Here is a 21571-nt window from a genome sequence, read left to right on the forward strand (position 1 = left end):
CTCATCTAATATCTCGAAGCTGAAGCTTCCCCTGTAGAAATCGAAAGCTTCCTTTTCGGCCTGGCCAAATGTTTTTTGGCCAGTTTTAATTAAACTTTCGAGCGCAGCAGATCGCGTCGCATTAACTGCCGCTCCATAACGGTTAAAACTGGGATACTGACTTTGATTCTGGTTCAGAAGCAGCAGTATCGATATATCAGGTTCAAGATCGACACGGCAAAGCAAACATTTGGAATAAATTTAATGTAATTAGGCGATGATGTCGTTCGACAAGGTTTGTGCGACTTTTTATGACTGGTATTTGATCTATTAACCAACTGAGACCCCAACCACCCGATCGATCAGATTGTGGTATTCCTGGTCCTGGTCCTAGTTCACCTAAAGCATTGTGCGGCTTTTACTTCGGCATCTTTGGAAAGGACTATCTACTACCGGAATACGCCACCCGATCCGTTTGGTCACTACAGCTTCGAGTTCCAGACCACAAATGGCATTACCACCAGAGGAGCTGGTAATGAGAATGGAGCCGTCGGAGTGGTGCAGTTCGTTTCTCTCGAGGGAATACCCGTTACATTCTCCTACGTGGCCGATGCAAATGGATATCAGCCCACCGGAGATCAGATTCCGGCCATCCCGCTGCACGTCATCCGCCAGTTGGAGTACATCCGCACGCATCCACCGGTGGATGAGCTGCGCTCGAGACGTTGGTAAAAACCTCTACGACATTACAGTAATTATAAATTGACGTCTAAATAGCTGCCGATGGGCTGGCTGAATATACAACTGGATACAGTTCGCAATATTTTTATTTCGTATTTATGCTAATTATTTTTCCATGCAAATCGGACAAAAAGACAACAACAAAAGCATGCCGAGGTATATGGCAAGTCAATAAATATTCTAGAATTATAAATAAAGTACTAGACTTAATTGATCTGCGTTCCTGAAGTCCGGTAAGTTTGCCTAAAGGAAGGAACTATGATTAATAAATAACAATCGAAATTGCGAAACGGGATAAAATATGAGAAGCAAGTCAGTGGAATTTTTAGCTGCGGATACTTCAATTTGAAAGGTTATGCTGGCTAGGATGCAGAAAAGGAAATCGGTAAACAAAGATGAATAATTATTAAAAGTAAACTTAAAGTGTCTGAACAAAAAATTTAAAAAATATTTGTTATAGTTGCAAAGGAGTAGTTAGAATAAAAATTAAACGACTTTTATGTTTATGTTTATGTAAATGTAAAAATATTTTATCTCTTGATAATATTTCATAAATTACAAATTTCTTAGATTTGTGGACTGCAAACGAATTAAATAAAGTTTTTATGCTTATGACTTGAAAGTGAAACTCAGTTTTTATAAACGCCATTTCAGTCTGACATAATTTATCGAAAGCGTGTTGAAACCGGCAACTATTATTATGAAATATGCTAAGAATGCTCCTTTTAGAGCCAAAGATTTATGGACTGCATAACTAGTCCAAGTCATGTTTTCTATGCTAATGACTAGCAAATCGAGCGCACTGAAATGCCAGCTTTCATCAGTTCACTGTTGATCTGAGAGCTTTGCTATAAATTTGTCATACCAATCCGATCCGATGAGCGACCTTGTCTTTAAGAACGACTTTCGCTTTTGCGATGAAGATTGCGCCTGCCGCCGCTCATTTGCATGTGGGCGCCTAATTAGGCCGTTGCATAATGTTGACCGACTCTCGAAGAGCGACTTAGTGTAACCAGCAGACTAATAAACCAAGTGGAGTTGACACCGTTTAATGTCACCGAACCGAAACAAGTTGCTGATTGATGCTGTCGCCTCAAACTAATCCCCAATTTGGTTCCGGCCTCGGAAAGATTACCGCGGGCATCTCCAAAAGTTCACAGTGAATGTATATGAATGCCACTGCTGGCTGCTGCATGCAAGCCACCAGTTAGTGGCTAGAACTCCATCCCACTTCAACTTATTCAAATATGAATTATTCATGGCGGGGTCGCTAATCTTATCTTCCTTTCAACAGATTCATTGGATAAATTACAAACAACCCGCAGGCGCAGATCACCAATTTGTACACGTCCTATTTTCGTATACATAACTATCAAATTAGTTCCTCTCAAACCGTATCCACGTGCCAATCCGGTTGATGTTCTCAGAATCACAACACTCGCTGATTTACGGATCGGAACGGGGCATTCATAAAGCTTTCATGACAGTCCAAACGCTTTAATGCCACCGCTGGGAGTTTAGTATCCAACTTAGTATTAAATCTTATTAATCAACTACCTGAAAATTTAAATATAGTCATATAAATACCTCAGCAGCCAACAGGTGTTGGGCAATTAAGAACGAGTCAAAAGTTTTGGTTATTAAATATGCATTATTAGCCGACTAATCTATTTATAAAGGTCGACGAACTTATTGACTTGAGAAATGAATGTTTGAAACCATACTGACAATATGTAAACGTTGGGACTGCCTCCTGAATTATGGATCATCTGTATTCATTGGAACAAAGTTGCCATCAGCTTGTTAACTGAACTTATCTGAATTGATTTACATGCATACCGAATTCCAAAGATTGTACACAAAGCAAAAAGGAACACGAAACCGATGTTCGTTTGTTTCTTTACAATTATATATTTCAAGTTGCTTGACATATATGTATGTATATATCTGGGTGTGTTTGTGGCCTGGGTTTGTTTGTTTTGGGTGTGTATCTGGAGTCTATGAAAGTCGGAAGCGGGAATTGTTCACCTGTCCTTATAATTTTACGGGGATCACTAATTCTTAGGAAGCATCACTATTTATGAATTTGTGCCGATTTCGGAACTCTGTTTTCATCCAATTTTTGTTGTGTTTAAATCGATTTATTTAGTGTAATTGTTGAGTTAGCGTGTAAATACATACATTTATCATATTTCAAGTATCTCAAATAAACTCTATGTTTATACATTTTTTTGTCGCTTTCATCTTGTAGTTTTGTCTATACTATTACTAAACCTAGACACGATTTTTACGAGGCAGCCAAAGAGATCTGAGTTGAGATCCCTGGCAGCCTAGTGCGAAACGGACCGAATGAACAATTTGATTGATTGAATTAGTTGTATCTTCTGGTTCGGGAATAAGAAATAGTTCTTTTAGTTTACTGGAGTGTTTAATACATATACTAAATGTAAATATATATTGAAAAAGTTCATGTGTGTATTTCTGTCTTCGTGTTCATTTGTCTGTGAAGTTGTTTCGATTTTGGGTGTCAGGGTGTAGGTTCCACATCGGGGTGTGCAAAAGTCCTCCAGAGATCTTGAGCGCGCCCACAGCTAAAACCTGTAGTAAACAATAAAGTCTTATTATCCCAGTCCACGCTGGTACTTCCGTTAACTTACCAGTCCTCTTCGCATGCCAGTATGGTATAGTGGTCATCGCCACGCCCCTAAGGCCAATCCTAGTCGGCCTTTGTCTCCGTAAACTCCTCCAGGGCAAAAAAGCTGCCGCCAGAGGGGCCACCAGTGCTGCTGGCCGTGCTCGTGGCAACAACGGTGGTGGATGCCGTGGCACTAGATGCCTCCGACACTTGCACTTCTTCGCCGGCCGTGGCGGCAACCGCCTCCTTGTCATCTGCACTTTCGGATGCGCTGACTGCTTGCTGTGCGGCCTCCAGTACCTGCTGCTGAACCTGGACGATGGGCTGGCCATCTTCCGTGTACGACACGGACACTGGGATGCGGGTACCATCCTCGCTAATGACATGAGCGCCTTCCTCACCATCCTGTCCCTGCTGGATAATTAACTGCCCTTCGGAGTTCAATAGGGAGGCATCGATAAGCTGCTGCTCATTGTTGTCGCCATGTACAAGTACCATTTGGCCACTGCCATCGGTCATCATCTGGAGGGTTTCGCCCTCAAGTCCCTCGCCCGACTGCAGTACTCCAACGCTTTGTAGCAGCTGCTGTATTTGCTCGGGATCTTGCACAATTATTTGGTTGCCTTCGGCGTCGGTCAGGATGTGGTTGTCCAACTGAAGAAGATGGCCGTTCTCGTTAACAATGAACTTGATCTGGCCACCTTCCACCTGCGCCTGCATCGCTTCGTCAAGTTCCATGGCCACGTGCTCGCCACCTGCAGACTCACCAGCCTCGCCCTCGGCTCCAGTACTGGCAGTAACCTCGCCTTCTCCTGTTTCACCGCCTTCAGCGGTCGCTGCTGTGGCTTCCGACTCGGTTGTGGGCGTATCTGTAGTCTCACGCTTAGACCCGACTTCTCCTTCGTCCGATGGTTGTGGTTCCTCAGCAGCGGCAGCTTCCTTCGAGTTGGCACTTTCTCCAGCCTTGACCTTGGCTTTCTCTTGGCCTGCTTTGCTAGCCGTCTTGGTTTCCTCTGAAGTCTCAGCTTCAGCAGCTGCAGCCTCGTTGTCATCATCTAAACTGGGCATGGAAACGGGAGCGGCGTTGGATTTGCTATCAGCAGAGGAGGCCTCACCGCTTTCGCCCTTGGCATCAATGCTGCCCTGAGACTGGGATTCGTCTTCGGCTTGATCCAGATTTGGCATGTCAATGCTAACAGAGACAGGTGCGGCGGCATTGGGCGAATCCTTTTGCGATTGGTCTCCGTCCGGTTGCGGGATAGTAATGTTGAAGGTTATGCCTCCACTGCCCTCCTGCGATGTAATAACCATCTCGCCGCCCTTGCTTCCCGACTTGGGCGCCTCTCCGCTCTCGTTCTTGTCAGAGTGGAGCTTTTCAAAAAGGCTCTCAATGTCGGCCTCTGCATTTTGCTCACCGCTCTCGTCTACGGTTTTACCAGATGCGTCCCCGGGTTCATCGCTTAGTAAAGCCGTAGCTGCCGAATTAAGGGCAGTGGCTCCGGCCGTAGTTCCCTTCTTGTCACGTCTGTGGGTCTCCATGTGGTGGTTGTAGTATGTCTCCTGGATGAAGGTCAGTGAGCAAATGCTGCACGAGAAGAAGCGGATGTTGTTCTCCGCCTCGGTGGTGGCCACCACAGCAGCTGCAGATGCCGAAGCAGGCACGCTATCGCTGAGTGCCTCATCAATGGTCTCTTGGAGTAGCTTCTGGGTGTTCAGGTTCTGGCTAACTGGCTGCTTGGGCGATACCGTCGAGGCGGTAGGATTTTGATGCACTTCGAAGTGCTTAACGAGCAGCTCTCGCTTCGGGAAGGTCATCGAACAAGTACCACACTTGAAGAAGTTGGTCTGATGCTGTTTGGCATGCACAGTAGCCGCTTCGCGGGTCTCAAAGCGCTGAGAGCACAGCCGGCATTTAAAAGGCTTTGGTTTCCCAGCGGCATGCTTGCGCATATGCTCATCAAAAACACCCTTGTCCGTAGACTTGAACTGGCAATGGTTGCATGTGTACAGCGATGTTCCAACCACGTTCAGATTCTCGGTGGCAGCAGCAGCAGCGGCGGCTGCAGCAGCAGCCACGGGAGCAGCAGATGCCGGTATGGTGGTGGTGCTGGTCACCAGTACATTGGTAGCGTGATTCGTCTCCATGTGCTTGCGCAGGCTGTTCTCGTTCACGAAGTTAATGTGGCACATGGCACAAGTGTTATCCATGGCGGTGTTGTGGTCGCGCACCATGTGCTGCTTCATGGCTCCGAAGTGCGGGAAGATTTTGCGGCAGGTCTTGCACTGGAAGGTCTGCTGCTTGCAGGTTTCATAATGCGTGTTAAACAGTCGCATATCGGAGGTCTTATAGTCGCATGAGGTGCACTTATAGATCTTGGTGGCCTTGCGTTGGACTGTTTGAGTTCCCTGGACGCCGCTCTGGGTGGTTCCTGGGGCGATCTTAGACTGGCCAACTGTTTGATTACAGAATTGATGTTACAACATATTTAAAATTTCTGTATTCTAGTGCTTACCTGGGTTTCCCTGCAGGACCTTACGTGGACGCAGCAAATCCGCACTAGGACTCTCCTCCAGCGAGCGATTGGCGGCTCCGCCGACCATTTTCTGCATCTTGAGCGGCGGACTGCTTTCCAAGCCCACATCCTCGTTAATTGCATACTTCTTGTTAAGCAAACTGATGAGGTTCGTCTTGACGCGCTCCACGTCGTTTTCCAGGCGGTCGTAGTAGTTCACGAGGTTGGTGCAGCGTGAGCACACGTAATCCTCTCCGCATACAATGACGAGGAAACCCTCGCCCACGAGCTGGGCCAATTTGTTGGGGAATTTGGTGGAGGTGTGCGTGGTGCACATCTCAGTTAGCGAAGTCTGCGGCTCGCAGCGGTCATCGCAGATGTAGCATCGCGTGGCTAGTCCGCCGACACCCAGACCACCGGACTCTGCATCGTTGACCGCCTGCTGCTGCGCTACTCCGCCGACAGATGCGGTTCCTCCGGCAGAGGCGCCTCCCCCTCCACCACCGCCGGGTACCAGCAGACGCGTCGACTTGAGGATGCGCGGCTGGCTGGGACCGGTCACAGTGACCGCTCCGCTACTGAGCAGATTGTTAAACTTGCGGTAGGTGGCCGGATTCAGTTGGTTGTTCATCTCGTGGCGTTTTGGATTCGGATGAGCACGCCGTAGTGATGGTGTTTTTCGGTTTGTGCGGGCGCAACACGCGCAACTGCAAGCCGCTACTTTTCAATATTAATCGGCGATTACGACAAACTGCACTTCTGCACTCAGGTTGGGCACCTGGCTTGACTTTATTTATTGCTCGTTATCGGATCGGCCACTCGAACGAACCTATTTATCTTTTTTGGACACCAGAAACAACAATCTTCTCCGTTTTTAATTTTCGGTTTCGTTCTGGGTTGTCGCGGCGTCACTTTGACTGTACTAAAGACTCGGTGCTGTATTTTTTAGGGTTAAAAATGCGTATGTGCTGCAGCGGTTCTCGTCGTCCGCGTATGGTTGTCTCACTCTTTAGCATGCTCGCTGCCCTGGCACGGCGGGAAAACATGAGCTAGTTGTTTCGCTCGCACGCCACGGAAATGGCGGCCACCTGGGAGGTCAAGTACGGCTAGACAGCGAAAATGTAACAGCGTTGCCGTATTATACGATGACGGGATTAATTACTTTATAAAATAAAACATTAAATAGGCTTATTGCGATTGGGAAGTGATTGCAAACAAATAAGGATTTTTTTCTTGTAATTATTTTTATAAAAGCTTAGTCACTAGAACGTTTTAGCTTGAAAGGGATAACGCGTCTTGTCTGTCATGCAACGTCAAACATAAGCAGTGCGTTTCGCAGGTAGCAGAAGGCGCCTTTGCCCGCGCAATTTGAAAGGTTAAAAAAATTCTGCCAGTAAATAGTTGGCATACTTGAACTCTGAGGTAAGCACTAATGTGCTAATACAGAAGACCGATAAGATTCTGGAATTCCAAATTTAGCCATTCGATTTAGGTCTCTCTTTTACATTTCAAGCCAAGGGGAAGTCGCGGAGGAGGGGGCTCTCTTATCAGTAGTGATAATATAAGTTACGACCTGATAAATGTTCGAGCCAAACCACGGAATTCAGTTAACGAACGAAACGAAAAGCGAGCGGATACCGCCTCGATCGAAGCGAAACATAAAAAAATAAAAGCCCCTGGCCAGTTGGCTATTTGTTAAAAGAACCATTATCGCAAGTTTATCGGAAAATATAGTAAACGGGTGGCAAACTTAATTGTCCGGCCCGATCGTTCAGTTGGCCCACAGACGTCGCGTACTGCAAAAGCGCACTCAACCCGATCGATTTAAGTCCCGCATCCGGGGCGTGAGAATATCAGGCAATCGAGACCACCCCTATACATCAAACAGTCACAGCAAAATGTATCCAGCACCAGCGGCGAAAATCAAGCACTTTGGCTCCCTCAGAACGGCAGCAGTTTGGGCCGGAATTCTCGGAGTGGTAAGTCAGCGGCTGGAATTCATTATTACTGTCTAGGCCACCAATCGACCGCGACCCCGTTTCAAGCCCATTGATAAGAGATAAACTGTGGTGTTCGACCTAACATTGAACGCACTTACTGAGATTGGATGGTCTCTCCCTATCGGAAGGTCCAGTTTTCCAATTGGTGGAGAGAAGAACTAAGCGAAAAAGATAACAGATAAACAGATAATGCCGATTGACGTGTGTAAACAAGTGAATGAACAAAAGATCTAGATTGGGTCATTATAAAACGGAAATAAATATAATAAAAAAAGTTGCCTAATTGTTTGGGTGTGAATAATATAAGTATCTAGAAGCCATTCACCTCAATTAAGAGGGAACAAGAAGGGCAAACTCATCTTTAAACAATACAATATTTTTATTTCGTTTACGTTTAGGAGAATTGATATGAATTTATAAAAATCTTTCTGATCTTTATTTAGTTAACTTATGACTTTTTTATAAACTAATTTTTTTCTTATTTTATGACTATTTTTTTATATCAGGCTCAGTCTATCATCTGGATGGGTTTGACCATAACAGCGATATGTGCCTTCAATTGTGTGCTGTATATTACAAATGACCTCAGCTATGGCTCCATGGTCAAGACTGTATTCTTTGACGTGTACTTCAAGGGCGGTTGCAGGATGAACCCCAGTGATTACCAGAACTACGACCAAACTATTCTGAATACAGTGAATACTGTTTTTGATCCTACCCAGATTTTGATCTGGAATTCGGTCTACCTGGGCGTTTCGGTTTGCTGGCTCATCGTCTCCGTTGTGCTGCTACTGTGTAAGTATTTCAAGAACCGGAAATGAACTGCATATAGAACTAAGATATTGAAACCTTTATGATTCACTAGGAGAAATCTATAATATTGTTTATCAAGCAGCCAAAACTTTCGATAAAATCAAAAGGCCCTCGCATGGCACAAAGCCGTAAAGCCCAAATAAATAAAACTTAATGATAAGTTCGCTTGGAACTTATATGATGGGTTATATAACGATTTCATTGATGGTACTTCCCCAGAATATTACTTTCTTAGCATTTTCTGGCTGGCTTACAAAGAATTAAGAAAATTAAGCAATGAGGGAATTAAGAAGTCACATGTCGTTTTCTAAACTTAAACAAGAGAGATTGCTATATCGAGTCTGCCTACTATCAGATACCCGTTACTTAGCTAGTGTAAGTGCGAACGAGAAATTTCGACATTTTTTAAAATATCTGTAGAATTTTTGAAAAAAAATTTAACACGGCGAGACGGAGATGGCCACTTCGAAACGAATGGCCTGTTATAAATTTGTCAACGAGTCTAGTATACCTTTTACTCTACAAGTAAAGGGTATAAACATGTTAGTACGTACATACATTTGTAGTTATATTATGACTCAATCTAAATACTGCTCAAATACAAAAATCATAAATCATGAAAAATCATATCTTATCTAGTAATTGATTAATTAAAATTTAATAAAAGATATGTATTTACTTACATTTTAAAACGAAAGTTATTGGCTCTTTGACACATTTCAGTTGATACTATATACAGTGGTTTTTAAAATTATATTATTTAATGACTTAATTATAAGTTTGATTGATGTATCACCAATAAGTGAGCCCATTTAAGTATCACATGTTTAGCGCCTTGCTTTTTTTCTGACAGTCTCGCCCGTGATGGATTATACTTGAATTTATAGCCCCTTCACATTCTTTCCATTTCAGGGGTGCGCAAGGACAACCCAAAGCAGACCGTGACTGCCATCTCCATCTGGGCCTTCTTCGTGGCCGCCATATGCTGCATGGATGTGGCTTCCGGAGTGATCTTCGGCGTGGATTACGGACGTTTCCACGAGGAGGCTCTGAGATACAATGCCAATAGTATCAATGCTGGTGTCATCTATCCCTTGGCTGCTACTTTAATCGCCGGAGGAGTGGCTGCCATTGCCATGATGATCATCTCCTTCAAGGGATTTGTTCTGTGGTTCATTAACTTTGGACTGCTCGTATACCTCGTCGTGAGGGCCATTCGCATTTCCACCGATAAGGACAATGTGGTAAGTTGTGAGCTCATCGTCCACTTATGTTGGGTGACTTCTCCGTTGTCTATTCTGATTTCATAAATTTTCGACACTGTCTTTGAAAAATTCCAGCAACGTAGAAAGCAGAAGTCGGCGGGCAGCGACTACGACATGGCTAAACTTAGCACTTTGTCGCCATTAACTCAATGTGGTGGTGGTAATTGCTGATAAGCTGGTTTCCAATTTGGCATCGGGTTTGCCTGATAGCGGGCTCTTGGGTTTTCGGTTTTGAATCACCGAACACAGTGGAAAATGACGGTTTACTGTGCATTAAGTGCGGGGGTTCTTAAGAAGGACTTAGTTTCCTGGAACTGAAAAGCTCTAAACCCAAATATCTTCTGTAATAAAATATTACAAAATGTGGGATAGGCTGTATCTTTCTTGTTCAAAAATAAACTAACATGTAATTTTCCGCAGGATACTTTGTTCAATCCTCGAAAGGATTCCAATGATATTCTGACCACCAGGACTCCGATCCGCGCATACGAGGAGTAAGTTGAAACGCTCATAATATCCATAACAACTTGAAACTAATTCTCGATTTGTATTGACAGGGTGGAGGTCCAGGCGTATAACAACGCCGCTTACGTTCCGGAAACCCGTTCCATCGCCGAGACCATTGAGGTGAACGAGGGAGCCATTGTGCGGGCAGCGCACTTGTCGATGGATTCGAACCTGATGGATCGTCGATTCCGGGACCTCAATGCGTTCCAGCAGTATCCTCCTCCGAATCCGCAGCAAAGTCGCCCGCTGAAGCCATCGTCGCAGAATCCCACGGAGACCATTGTGGTGGCCACCTCGGGATTCCCCGTACCGGACTATTCCCCGCAGCCCAGCCCCAATGGCATTCTTCGTCCCCACCAATACTAGATTACTAAGCCCCTTGGCGCCCCTCCAAAAAGCCCTCTTCGATACTATAATTCTCAAATAATCACAGCTAAAGTTTAGTTCAAATTTTATCAGCGGGAGCAACTCTTCTGCTTGTTTATTCTTATTTATTTGCATGTTTATAACCAAATAAGTGTACAGTTGTAAATATATAAAGACGTTCTAGTTCCACAGTGGAATGGTATTTGTTTATATGTAAATTATGTAAATTATTTTCTTATAGAGCTGATAAGAAAAGTAATCGGCCCCCAGCAACGATTAATTGGGAGGAGATAAGAAATACAGGAGGAGCATCGAATTGTTATATGAATTTAGGATGGCCGATTTATTCTTCAGTCTGATCTCAACATTTAGAAGACATAAAAGTGGTCCGAACTGTTATAAAAATACCTTTTCTATTTCTATTTTATTTTCTAAATTAAGCTATATGCAAAATTACTTATTTTTTTTAATAAAAGTTCTCAAACTAAAAAAAAAAACATTCTGAAGTGTTCAATCAGCCCTCCAAAATGTTGGGCAGTGCGATAAGCCGATAGTCCGATTTTCGTTGTCGGCATGCAAGCCGTACGGCATTTTTAGGCCCATTTCGAAGAAGCCGCTGTTTCCTCGGGTCAACAAAAGTTCACAAATTATATTCTGGCTGGTGATAAGCCCGGCAGTATTCAACTTTCATCTCGATTGCCGGGCATTAAACGTAGCGTGTGCGTTTTCAAATCCGATCATTTGTCACCGAAACACCCCCGGGAACAGTTGGAAAATTCGTCTCGCCAACAGTTGGTTTTGTTTTTGACTTGAAAAATATGGTTTTCATTACGAAATTTGCAAGAATTGGACTGCAGGCCGCCCGCCAGCTAAGTGCCACGCCCATTGGCGGCGTCCAGGCTCGCGCCTTTCATCTGACAAGCCTCCTCGCCAAAGGTAAGCCATTTGTTTATGCAATACCCACTGAATCTCAAACTGTAATCCCCGCCAGAACGCCGCTACACAAACAAACACGAGTGGGTGGAGGTGGTATCGGGCAGCAATGCCATAGTTGGCATCTCCAGTTACGCCCAGGAGGCTCTCGGGGATGTGGTGTTCGCTCAGCTCCCAGAACCCGGCACGGAACTCAAACAGGATGACGAATGTGGAGCCCTGGAGAGCGTGAAAGCGGCCAGCGAGGTGTATTCACCAGTTAGCGGCAAGGTGATCGAAAAGAATGCTCTGGTGGAGGACACACCGGCCCTGGTCAACAGTAGTTGCTATGAGAAGGGTAAGATCTGCAAAAAAAAACCTTTTTAACTTTATTAAAAACACACTGCTTTTCCCAGGCTGGCTCTTCAAGGTAGACCTGAAGGATCCCAAGGAACTAGAAGCCCTCATGACCGAGGATCAGTACAAAGCCTTTCTGAGCAGCAGTGGTGATCACTAGAACCAACAGCTAATCCTAACCCGAAAGCATCTTTGCTGTAGCCTTTAAAACGGAAAACTAGCATTTGTTATCAGCTGAAAAACGCTACACTCATACACAAAAACTCATCGTCATACACATGTTGTTGTAGCTCTTGAAATTTGTTACGAATAAGAATCAACAGTAAATCCAAATATTATATTTAAATTGGGAATCTTGACCTGCGGGTGGCAGACGTCGCCTGCTCCCCCATGGAAACCTTCTAGGCGATAAGAGCAGAAGACCGAAGAGAAACGTGTTAAGAGTTGCTCAATGATAAGAATTCACTCAACAAGGCACTCAATTTCATAATAACACAGATCAGCTTAATGCGGCGTGCTTGGCCGGATTTAGGAAAAACATTTAACACTGTTGCTTGGACACGCGATGGCGCACGCCACGGCACTCAGCCATCACCTGATTGATTCGATGATGGACCGATGACACACCTACCTCTCTGGAAAGTTACGCCGTGCTCTGGCGATAAGGATGTCCAAGTCGCGCCTTGGAAATATGCCCGATCAAGATGATAAGCCCTCCAAAAAGCGCCGCCCATGTCCCATTGAACTTGAAGAGCGTGTTCGCCAAAGCTTTTCGGTTCGGAAAGCTATGGCAACGGAGGCGAAAAGCTTGGCACTAGCTCACTCGAGTGGTCAGTGCTCAAAAAGAACTCATTCCGTGCGGTGCGAGAAGCGCATGCTGCTCGAGAACCAACCCCTAAAACTAATAAAAACAATCACACACAAAGCTAAGGATAAGTGCAAAACAGGATAATTGAAGACCGCAAACAAGGGAAAACATTTCAAGGATATACACCAATAACTAAGACCACAAATCAAAAACAAAATGCCAGCTGAAAAATCAATATACGATCCCAATCCGGCCATCAGCCAAAATGCCTACATATCCAGCTTCGAGGAGTATCAGAAGTTCTACCAGGAGTCGCTGGACAATCCGGCCGAGTTCTGGTCCCGCGTGGCCAAGCAGTTCCACTGGGAGACGCCCGCCGACCCGGAGAAGTTCCTAAAGTACAACTTCAACATCTCCAAGGGACCCATTTCGATCAAATGGATGGAGGGTGCCTCCACCAATCTGTGCTACAATCTACTGGATCGCAACGTGAGGAACGGTCTGGGCGACCAGATAGCCTACTACTGGTGAGTCTGGTTGGAAATCCTCGCCCACTTTCCCTGCGGGTGGCGTAGGTCGCACGAAAACAAAAGTATTTAGGAGGCAGCGCAGGATTATTGATTTTTCGTATGTTACGAAACTCTCGCCTAGTGACGTAGAAAGGTGGGTTCTTATTGAAAAGGATCTACTGCGCAGGCACCACACCACACGAAAACAGATGATAGCTCTACTTTTGCATAATTTATATATGTGCACAAGGATGCAACTCGGTGGCACCTCACCTGCCATCGGACTTTTCGAACTTTTGGGAACTTTTCCCCTATTACTTTTCTGTCTGTTAATTTGAGCAATTTTTTTCGTTTTGATTGCCAATAATTGGTTTAATCGTCTGCATGCCAAATGTGACAGTGGGATTAACGACCTAAAATAATTCAACTTCGGGAGGTATTTGGCTTTCCAAATGCGGCTTTGCTAGGCACTCCGACTCTGGGTCAATGTCAGGGCTAGTCTTCGTTCCTCGAGACGACCCTCATAAGGGGGTGACCCGGCCAAGTTTACGCTTGGTTTTTCTTTATTTATTCAGTTAAAATCGATTTACAGTGAAACCGGTTGCGGAAGCCCTGACAAAGAAGAAACTTTGCTCTTATTTGATTTTTTCACATGTTTTTGCTAGCTTTTCTGTTTAGTGTGGGTAGGAATGTTCTTCTTTATTCATAAATTTAAAATCGTGTGCCACTGGACTCTTTTTTAATTATGTTTCCGGATTTTGCCAGTACCTTCAATTATTTTGAAGTACATTTTCTTTGCTTTTGAACAAAAAGAAAAGCTTAAGGGTCACTGTCACTTGTGTTAAGCTCGCTCCTTTTTTATTCGCAAAACTTTGTACTTGCCTCAAAGGAACATTAACCGTCCATTATCTAAGTTATCTAAGTTCAGTTTTTAACTCATTTGTTTGTTTCTCCACACGAGGAGGCATTCGTTCGTAACAAAAATTAAACAATCAAAGGCAATAATAACTAGGGACTTCTTCCCACTTTAAGTCAACATACTTCGTTCACTGAGATTAGGCTACAGACACTCCCTTTCGCTGATTAGCTACCGAAAAGCCCAGTACTATATATTACCTTTTGAGGTTCTCAAGTGCCCACTCAAATCGCAATTAAATTGAATAGCTCGGAGTGGATGGACGGAATAAGTATTTTGTTTTGGTTGCGGTGGTTTTCTGTTTTGTTGTTTTCAGACCCAAAGTTCACCGAGCAATGCGTCAGGGCGCAAAAAACACAAAGTTAAACAAATGTTAATGCTAATGAGCTTATCTCGGGGTTATCATTTGAGAGGCGGGTTAGGGGGCGGGGCGCGTGTGCCGGAGGAAATGCAAATGAAAGTCAGGTAACTGAAAGGCAATTACAAGGTCATTGGAAGTATTGGTTCCCATTCAGCGTCGAAGTTACTATACGACGGCCCATCACTACTACTATTCTCGGCTATTTCCCACTTTTGTTGGGAATTATTTAATCCCAGCCCACAATCTGTCCTCACTTTCCTCAGATAAGATAAAAAGTGGGACACAGACCCAATAAGGTTGAAAAAACCGTGTGCACGTAATGAGTAATAATTAGCGCTTTTCGAACCACCGTCTCAGATAATTTTATTGCAAACCACAGCAAGCTAAAATCTTACAATTTATGTGCCAATTTTATTGCATAGATAGGCGCAGCGAATCGGAAAAGGTTTAGAATTCTGGTATTTGGGATTTTAAATGTTCTTGTTCTTTCAAGTTTGTCTGTTTGGCCTAATTAATTGTTCAGATTTAAAATTAGTGCATTTTATGAGAGTTTTTTCTAAGCCTAAAAAACAAAATCTTTGGATTTCTTAATTATTTTTTTTACCTTCCGGTTTCCGTGCCTCAATCCCAAAATAACCGTTTCGAACCCAACCGATTTACGCAAACTGTTTTCAATTTCGAGAGTCGTTAGCAACAAAATTAAGTCGAATTAAGCACGCGAAAGCCTGAGGCGAAAGCCAAGCAATATTATGTAAACGATTTGACAATGCGCGCAAATTGTTTATTCAAATTGATGGAAGCGCGTCTTTGCGTTAAACAGTTTGCCATTTTTCCTTTCCATTAATTTTTGTGTCAGCCGGCGTCTGGGCAAAAGGTGGAGTAGAATAGGTAAAACACGGGGAAATTGACTAAAGCTAAATACGGGGAAAATTGGGAAATTAACCAAAAAGTATAGAAATAAAGTATTTCTAATTTCCTAGTAAGCGCTAACAGTTTGACAACCACTGTGCGTCTAGAAAATCACGCGATCACATCGTCTGATTCACTCACAACCAATTAGAGAGCCACTGCGCTCCACGCACGAAGAAAGACTAGGAGAGAGATATTAGAGGGAGAGCTACATACATATGTATAAAAAAAAAATAATGGACTGTCTGTTTTACCTGCTAAAAAATAAAAGAGCGGCAAAAACCCACATACGTATAAAAATGCTGCGTAGGCATTTCTTGACTTCTTTCACCATTGTTATCAGTGCTTCCACATGAGACAGGTTGACAGGCCCTTTTCTGTAAATTATGTAAACTGTAAGCTACTCTCTTCACACAAATCAAAAATGCGCCAAGCCGTTAAAACAAATAAACGATCTTTAGATAAACATAGTAGAGTGGAGGAGCATCGTACGATAATGTCCCTCAAACTGTAGGGCCCGAGCAGACACGGAGACGCGATAGAAAGAGATCGATAGAGTGAAATCACTGCAAGAAATCAGAATGTTTTGTGGCCAAACAAATTTTGATCTTAGCATGACTTAGTGCTACTGTTTGGAATCCACTTTCTGTTCGTTTGGAGAGTATCTAGAATATTTTTTAAGCACAAACATATAGACTTCACCGTGAGGCCCTAGAGGTTAAACATAGTAATTTTTTCCGGTCATAAATACGAATGCTTGGGAACTTTGAAGTAATAAAAATTCGAATTACATCGAAGCGCTAAATATTCAAAGTTTTACGTAAACAGATTTTCTCATAAATTTTCTATCAGTTTTTGCCAAACAAATTATTTTTAGCGGCTTAAAAAGGTTTTTGCACAGTGTAGGAGGGAAACTGAAATATTCCATGCGATACATGCGACACGCGAATCAACAGCTGATGTTATTGTTATTAAGATAAGTCGCCGGTGCTTGTTGTTCTCGCCGTAGTTGTTATACCATTCCTCATAATTTTTTCATTTTTGGCTCGCACGTGTGGGGAGAGTGGCGGTTTTTGGTATATTTTCGGATTTCCGATTTCTGATAAGCGGGAGACGGCCACGCGTCCTCCCTTGGTCAAGAGGTGAATGGTAGATGGCGGATCGGATCGGGACGGTGCATGAGGTGTTTTTAAGGCAGCATGGAAAATTTCTTGTCTGGCGATCCGGCGACGAGATTACGAGGCGAGTGGCCCGATTACGCCTCCAAATTGGAAATTAATACACTCGTCCGACACATTTTTCCCAATAGCTTGGTTACTCACGCGGAGGAGTAGGCACCTCTAGTGCTCCAAACTCTGATAAGCGAAGAGGATGTCCGCAAGTGCACAAGTCAGTATTCCTTGTCTGTCTGCTGTCGCCGGCTGATTAGGATTTCGGAACAGTCTGGCAATCACCAGGTGTTGAAAATATATATATATCTTTTAAGTTTGTTATTATTTATTTGATCTTATCCATAAGTCATGACGTAAGAAATTGAGGGGCTATTTTAATTATTGCTGATCTGGAAAGCTAGAGAAGCTGGTGCTAGTGATGCTGTTGGCCATCTGAAACGCCTTGTGTAATGTACAAATGATGAAGTTGTTAGCCGCTCGTCCGTGAGGATATCCGATAAGTATGGATAAAAGATTTGGAAAGGGTCGCACCATGAGGACTATACGGTAGAGGTGCTATTCAAGTAACTTGTGGGTGTTTTCGTTCTGATTTTATGCCTTTGACCGTCGAGACTGACTCGGTGGAAAGCCTGGGCCATCTTGAGTAATATCGCAGTGCAGTATTCCCAAGCCTTTGCTTGGCAAAGAGCAAGAATCTACAGTTAGTACAGGGTTAGGGATGAAAATGACTAAGCGCAGTAAGTCGAGGGGTATTTTCATTGCGTATTTTGTTTATTTTTACCATCTTACTAATTGACCAGTACAAGTACAAACAGGTATTTCGTTCGAGTGGAATATCATTTCACGGAAGTGGTTCTGGCCCGGTAAAATCAGTCCAAACACCGAACAGCCCCACTTGGCACTCGTCACCCTTTCAGGGCGAACTTTGCACACTGCGGACTAGTCAGCGGTACTAAAATAACCCCTTTGAAAACGTCACGATGCGAGCTTTTGTCGTTGTTCCGCCTGCTTCCTGCTTTTTCTTTGGCAATACATATTTTTGGGCCAAACTAATAGGCGCTTTATTGCCGGCTAATTCGAGTTCTTATCGCTGGTGACGGACAGCAGGTGATGATTTATACTGTGCTGATTGCATTGTCTACCTTTCTAGTCCACCTGTCGTGCAGTTTATTACTGTTTTTCTGCGTTGCTAATCTGCCTTGACCTCCAAAACAGCCATGGAAATGGCTTTCCCCTTACTCTTCTAGTTTCGTGTCTGACCGTCGGTGATCGCGAGTGTTTATATCCGTTTTGAACGCTGAAACCATTCACGATTTAGCCCAGTCACGATCTTTGTTTACCCATTCAAAGCTTTCAAAGCTCTGACAAATTTCACATTCTAAATTCGTTTATTTAATAGCAACAATTAGGGCAACATTAACAGTGCCCACTACTTGCTCGTGAATTTTGGATTACTCGGAATGGATATTCGATGGGGTTAATTTTCTTATTTATTTTTGGAAAAGTATAATTACTTTTTAGTAAGTTACCGCTAATTGCACTCACTAACTAGTGTATTTATTTAATGAAGTAGGTTATTGGCACTGGCTTCTGTTGCCAAGTTCAGAACAAAAAGGGAAAGGAATACAAAGTACTTGAATATACAATTGCACAATGCCAAGTCATATTATGTACACCGTAAGAACACAAGCGTCTAATAAATGAGCACCCATAGCATTTATTGAAAATTACTTTCTAATTTTCACGATAGCCGTAAAATGTCCCCTTGAAATTAGGTGATAATTTGAGCTCAGAAAATCGAATTAAGTCTGCTCGTGCAATTAGGGAGACTCGCATTACAGTAAGTGATCCACTTGTGGTGGGGGTAATTAGTCCAATTGTGGGGCACCCGGTACGCGGCCACCCATTTAAGAACGCCACCGGCGCGTGGTCAATGTAAATACTATACTCGTATAAGTAATACTACTATGTATGTTGGAATATAATGCAGTGTGTTTCCTCATGGTCGTGTTTCTTTTTGCCATTGTTTCAGGGAGGGCAACCACCCCGACGATTATTCCCGGGGTCTCACCTATCGCAAGTTGCTGGAGGAGGTGTGCCGGTTCGCCAATGTGCTGAAGGATCATGGAATTCGAAAGGGCGATCGTGTGTCCATCTACATGCCCATGATTCTGGAGCTGCCCATCGCGATGCTGGCCTGCGCCCGCATTGGAGCCGTGCACTCGATCGTCTTCGCCGGATTTTCACCTGACTCACTGGCGGAGCGGATGTTCGATTGCAAGGCCAAGCTGCTGATTACGGCGGATGGAGCTTGGCGTGGAGAGAAAGCCCTGTACCTGAAGGCGCTGTGCGACACGGCCTTAGAGAAGGTCGAGGAGATGGGTCACTCCGTGGAGAAGTGCATTGTAGTGTCGCACTTGAAGCGCGTGACTCCGTGCCAGCCGGATCATGTCGAGGAGGAAATTCCGTGGACCGATGACCGCGATTACTGGTGGCATGAGGAGATGGAGGACAAGGAGCCGGCCTGCTATCCCGAGTGGATGGATGCCGAGGATCCGCTGTTCATGCTCTACACCAGTGGCTCCACTGGCAAGCCCAAGGGAGTGCTTCACACGACCGCCGGATATCTGCTGTATGCGGCCACAACCTTCAAGATCGTCTTTGACTATAAGCCAGGGGATATCTACTGGTGCACCGCCGATGTTGGCTGGATCACAGGACACACCTACGTGGTGTACGGACCGTTGGCCAATGGTGCCACTTCAGTGATTGTAAGTGGCTGATTAAATGTAACGAAATATTAATTTCCGACTAACTGTTTCTACTACCCGGCAATTGCAGTTCGAGGGCACACCATTCTTCCCTGGAAACGATCGGTACTGGAGTGTCATTGACAAATATAAGGTCACCCAGTTCTACACAGCTCCTACGGCGATTCGCGCTCTCATGAAGTTCGGCGAGGGTCCCGTTCTGAAGCACAACCTGAGCGGACTCAAGTATGTATTATACCCTTTATTCTTACTTGTGTGAACATATCGCTTAGGATCACAAAAACAACTTTCCTAATGTCATAATGTTGTTGTCTTGCAGAGTTTTGGGCAGCGTGGGTGAGCCCATAAACCCGGAGGCCTGGCTGTGGTATTACAAGCACATTGGAAAGGAACAGTGCTCCATTGTGGACACCTTTTGGCAAACGGAAACAGGTGGACATGTCATTACACCCCTGCCTGGAGCGACTCCCATGAAGCCGGGATCTGCTGTAAGTGAATCCCGTTGGCTAGTTGATGTCTGAATCTGTACTATAACTTATTTCCTTACACTCGTAGTCATTCCCCTTCTTTGGCGTCAAGCCCACTTTGCTGGATGAGTGCGGAATCGAAATTAAGGGAGAGGGCGAGGGCTACTTGGTCTTCTCGCAGCCTTGGCCGGGAATGATGCGCACCTTGTACAACAACCATGAACGCTTCGAGGACACTTACTTCTCCAAGTTCCCAGGTTTCTACTGCACTGGCGATGGTGAGTCTGAAACCGTTTTCAAGTTTAGAACTGTTTTTCTTTGTGATTTTAAAGTGGATATAGGTTGCTAACATTTGTTTTGAATTTTTCCTCATAGGAGCCCGTCGCGATGCTGATGGCTATCTGTGGATCACTGGTCGTGTGGACGACATGTTAAACGTGTCCGGTCATCTGATGTCCACCGCCGAAGTAGAGTCGGTTCTCACAGAGCATCCTCGCGTGGCTGAGTCCGCCGTGGTTTCCCGTCCGCATCCCGTCAAAGGCGAGTGTCTCTACTGCTTCATTACGCCCAACGAGAACGAGGTCTTTGATCAAAAGCTTATTTCTGACCTTAAGAAGATGGTGCGAGAACGCATCGGCCCTTTTGCCATGCCGGATGTCATTCAAAACGCTCCCGGACTGCCCAAAACCCGTTCCGGCAAGATTATGCGCCGTGTGCTGCGCAAGATCGCGGTAAACGATCGCAACGTGGGCGACACATCTACCTTGGCCGATGAGCAAATCGTGGAGCAACTGTTCGCCAACCGGCCAGTGGAGGCCAAGTAGATGGTAGATGCTGCCAACTGGCAGCAGCCAGAATCCTTTCACCCAAGGCTTTCCCCGGTTGCAGTGCCCACTCCACTTTGCCATCGCACTTCTACCACTTACGTATCCCGATTACGTATCCTGTAAATCTCCCTCTACTTATATGAATTACCTACTGCTTTATGTTGGTTCCGTTCCGGGCTGCGACGTGGTTAGCACTTCTAAAATTCTACTTAGCTCGTAGGCCTAAGCGTGTGCGTAAGTAAGTGACTGGCTGATGATTTTTGATCCCAGTTATCTATAGTCCATATTATTTTGTGTACTTGCCTGTTCACCGTAGTTAACATGCTCACCACGCACACATTTTCCAGTTCTTTTGTTTCTTCGTTGTAGTCGTAGTTTAAGTTCTCGCTAATTCGTTGTGATACAAATTTAATTATATCTTACTTATGTATGTATTTTTAGTAGAATTGATATGAGACAAAATATATACACGATTCCAATTATCGCCACAAATTACACAGATAACTTATTTTTTTTTGTATCCTTTTTTTGTAGTATCTCCTTTACACCTTTTCAGACCTGAGAAGATGCGCACGTAAGTCCGGAGACGATCGGGGAAAGCGGTTTCCTCCCCGTCCCATTAGCCCATAAGTTTGAGAACGATACATATCTTTGTGGACTAATGCTTGCCACATTCCTACATACGATCTACATGTTAAAGAGAACCGCTCGGATATACAATATACACTATATATATATATGTT

General features: G+C 44.4%; 5 protein-coding genes across 5 annotated transcripts; 4 read left to right on the forward strand and 1 right to left on the reverse strand.

Moving 5' to 3' along the window:
• The first annotated feature begins 102 nt into the window (after positions 1-102).
• On the forward strand, positions 103-913 carry LOC6534677 (pupal cuticle protein Edg-78E). Its single transcript, XM_002095316.3, has 2 exons — positions 103-274; positions 346-913. The coding sequence occupies exons 1-2, from the start codon at positions 257-259 to the stop codon at positions 709-711; spliced, it is 384 nt and encodes a 127-aa protein (XP_002095352.3). The 5' UTR covers positions 103-256; the 3' UTR covers positions 712-913.
• A 1926-nt stretch (positions 914-2839) lies between these two features.
• Positions 2840-6811, reverse strand: LOC6539387 (RE1-silencing transcription factor). The gene is made up of 3 exons (XM_002086243.4): positions 5869-6811; positions 3378-5808; positions 2840-3318 (listed from the first exon to the last, which is right to left on the reverse strand). The coding sequence occupies exons 1-2, from the start codon at positions 6497-6499 to the stop codon at positions 3437-3439; spliced, it is 3003 nt and encodes a 1000-aa protein (XP_002086279.2). The 5' UTR covers positions 6500-6811; the 3' UTR covers positions 2840-3318; positions 3378-3436.
• A 661-nt stretch (positions 6812-7472) lies between these two features.
• On the forward strand, positions 7473-11016 carry LOC6539389. Its single transcript, XM_002086248.4, has 5 exons — positions 7473-7847; positions 8375-8663; positions 9594-9925; positions 10367-10440; positions 10504-11016. Exons 1-5 carry the CDS (start codon positions 7767-7769, stop codon positions 10817-10819), a joined length of 1092 nt encoding a protein of 363 aa, XP_002086284.2. The 5' UTR covers positions 7473-7766; the 3' UTR covers positions 10820-11016.
• Positions 11017-11428: 412 nt separating this feature from the next.
• On the forward strand, positions 11429-12421 carry LOC6539391 (glycine cleavage system H protein, mitochondrial). The gene is made up of 3 exons (XM_002086247.4): positions 11429-11755; positions 11811-12089; positions 12148-12421. Exons 1-3 carry the CDS (start codon positions 11638-11640, stop codon positions 12246-12248), a joined length of 498 nt encoding a protein of 165 aa, XP_002086283.2. The 5' UTR covers positions 11429-11637; the 3' UTR covers positions 12249-12421.
• Positions 12422-12906: 485 nt separating this feature from the next.
• On the forward strand, positions 12907-21323 carry LOC6534681 (acetyl-coenzyme A synthetase). The gene is made up of 6 exons (XM_002095320.4): positions 12907-13423; positions 18796-19534; positions 19605-19759; positions 19854-20022; positions 20090-20279; positions 20377-21323. The coding sequence occupies exons 1-6, from the start codon at positions 13113-13115 to the stop codon at positions 20823-20825; spliced, it is 2013 nt and encodes a 670-aa protein (XP_002095356.2). The 5' UTR covers positions 12907-13112; the 3' UTR covers positions 20826-21323.
• The last annotated feature ends 248 nt before the right edge of the window (positions 21324-21571 follow it).

The sequence above is a fragment of the Drosophila yakuba genome, chromosome 3L (genome assembly GCF_016746365.2).
Source record: "Drosophila yakuba strain Tai18E2 chromosome 3L, Prin_Dyak_Tai18E2_2.1, whole genome shotgun sequence".
Classification (NCBI taxonomy): Eukaryota; Metazoa; Arthropoda; class Insecta; order Diptera; family Drosophilidae; genus Drosophila; species Drosophila yakuba.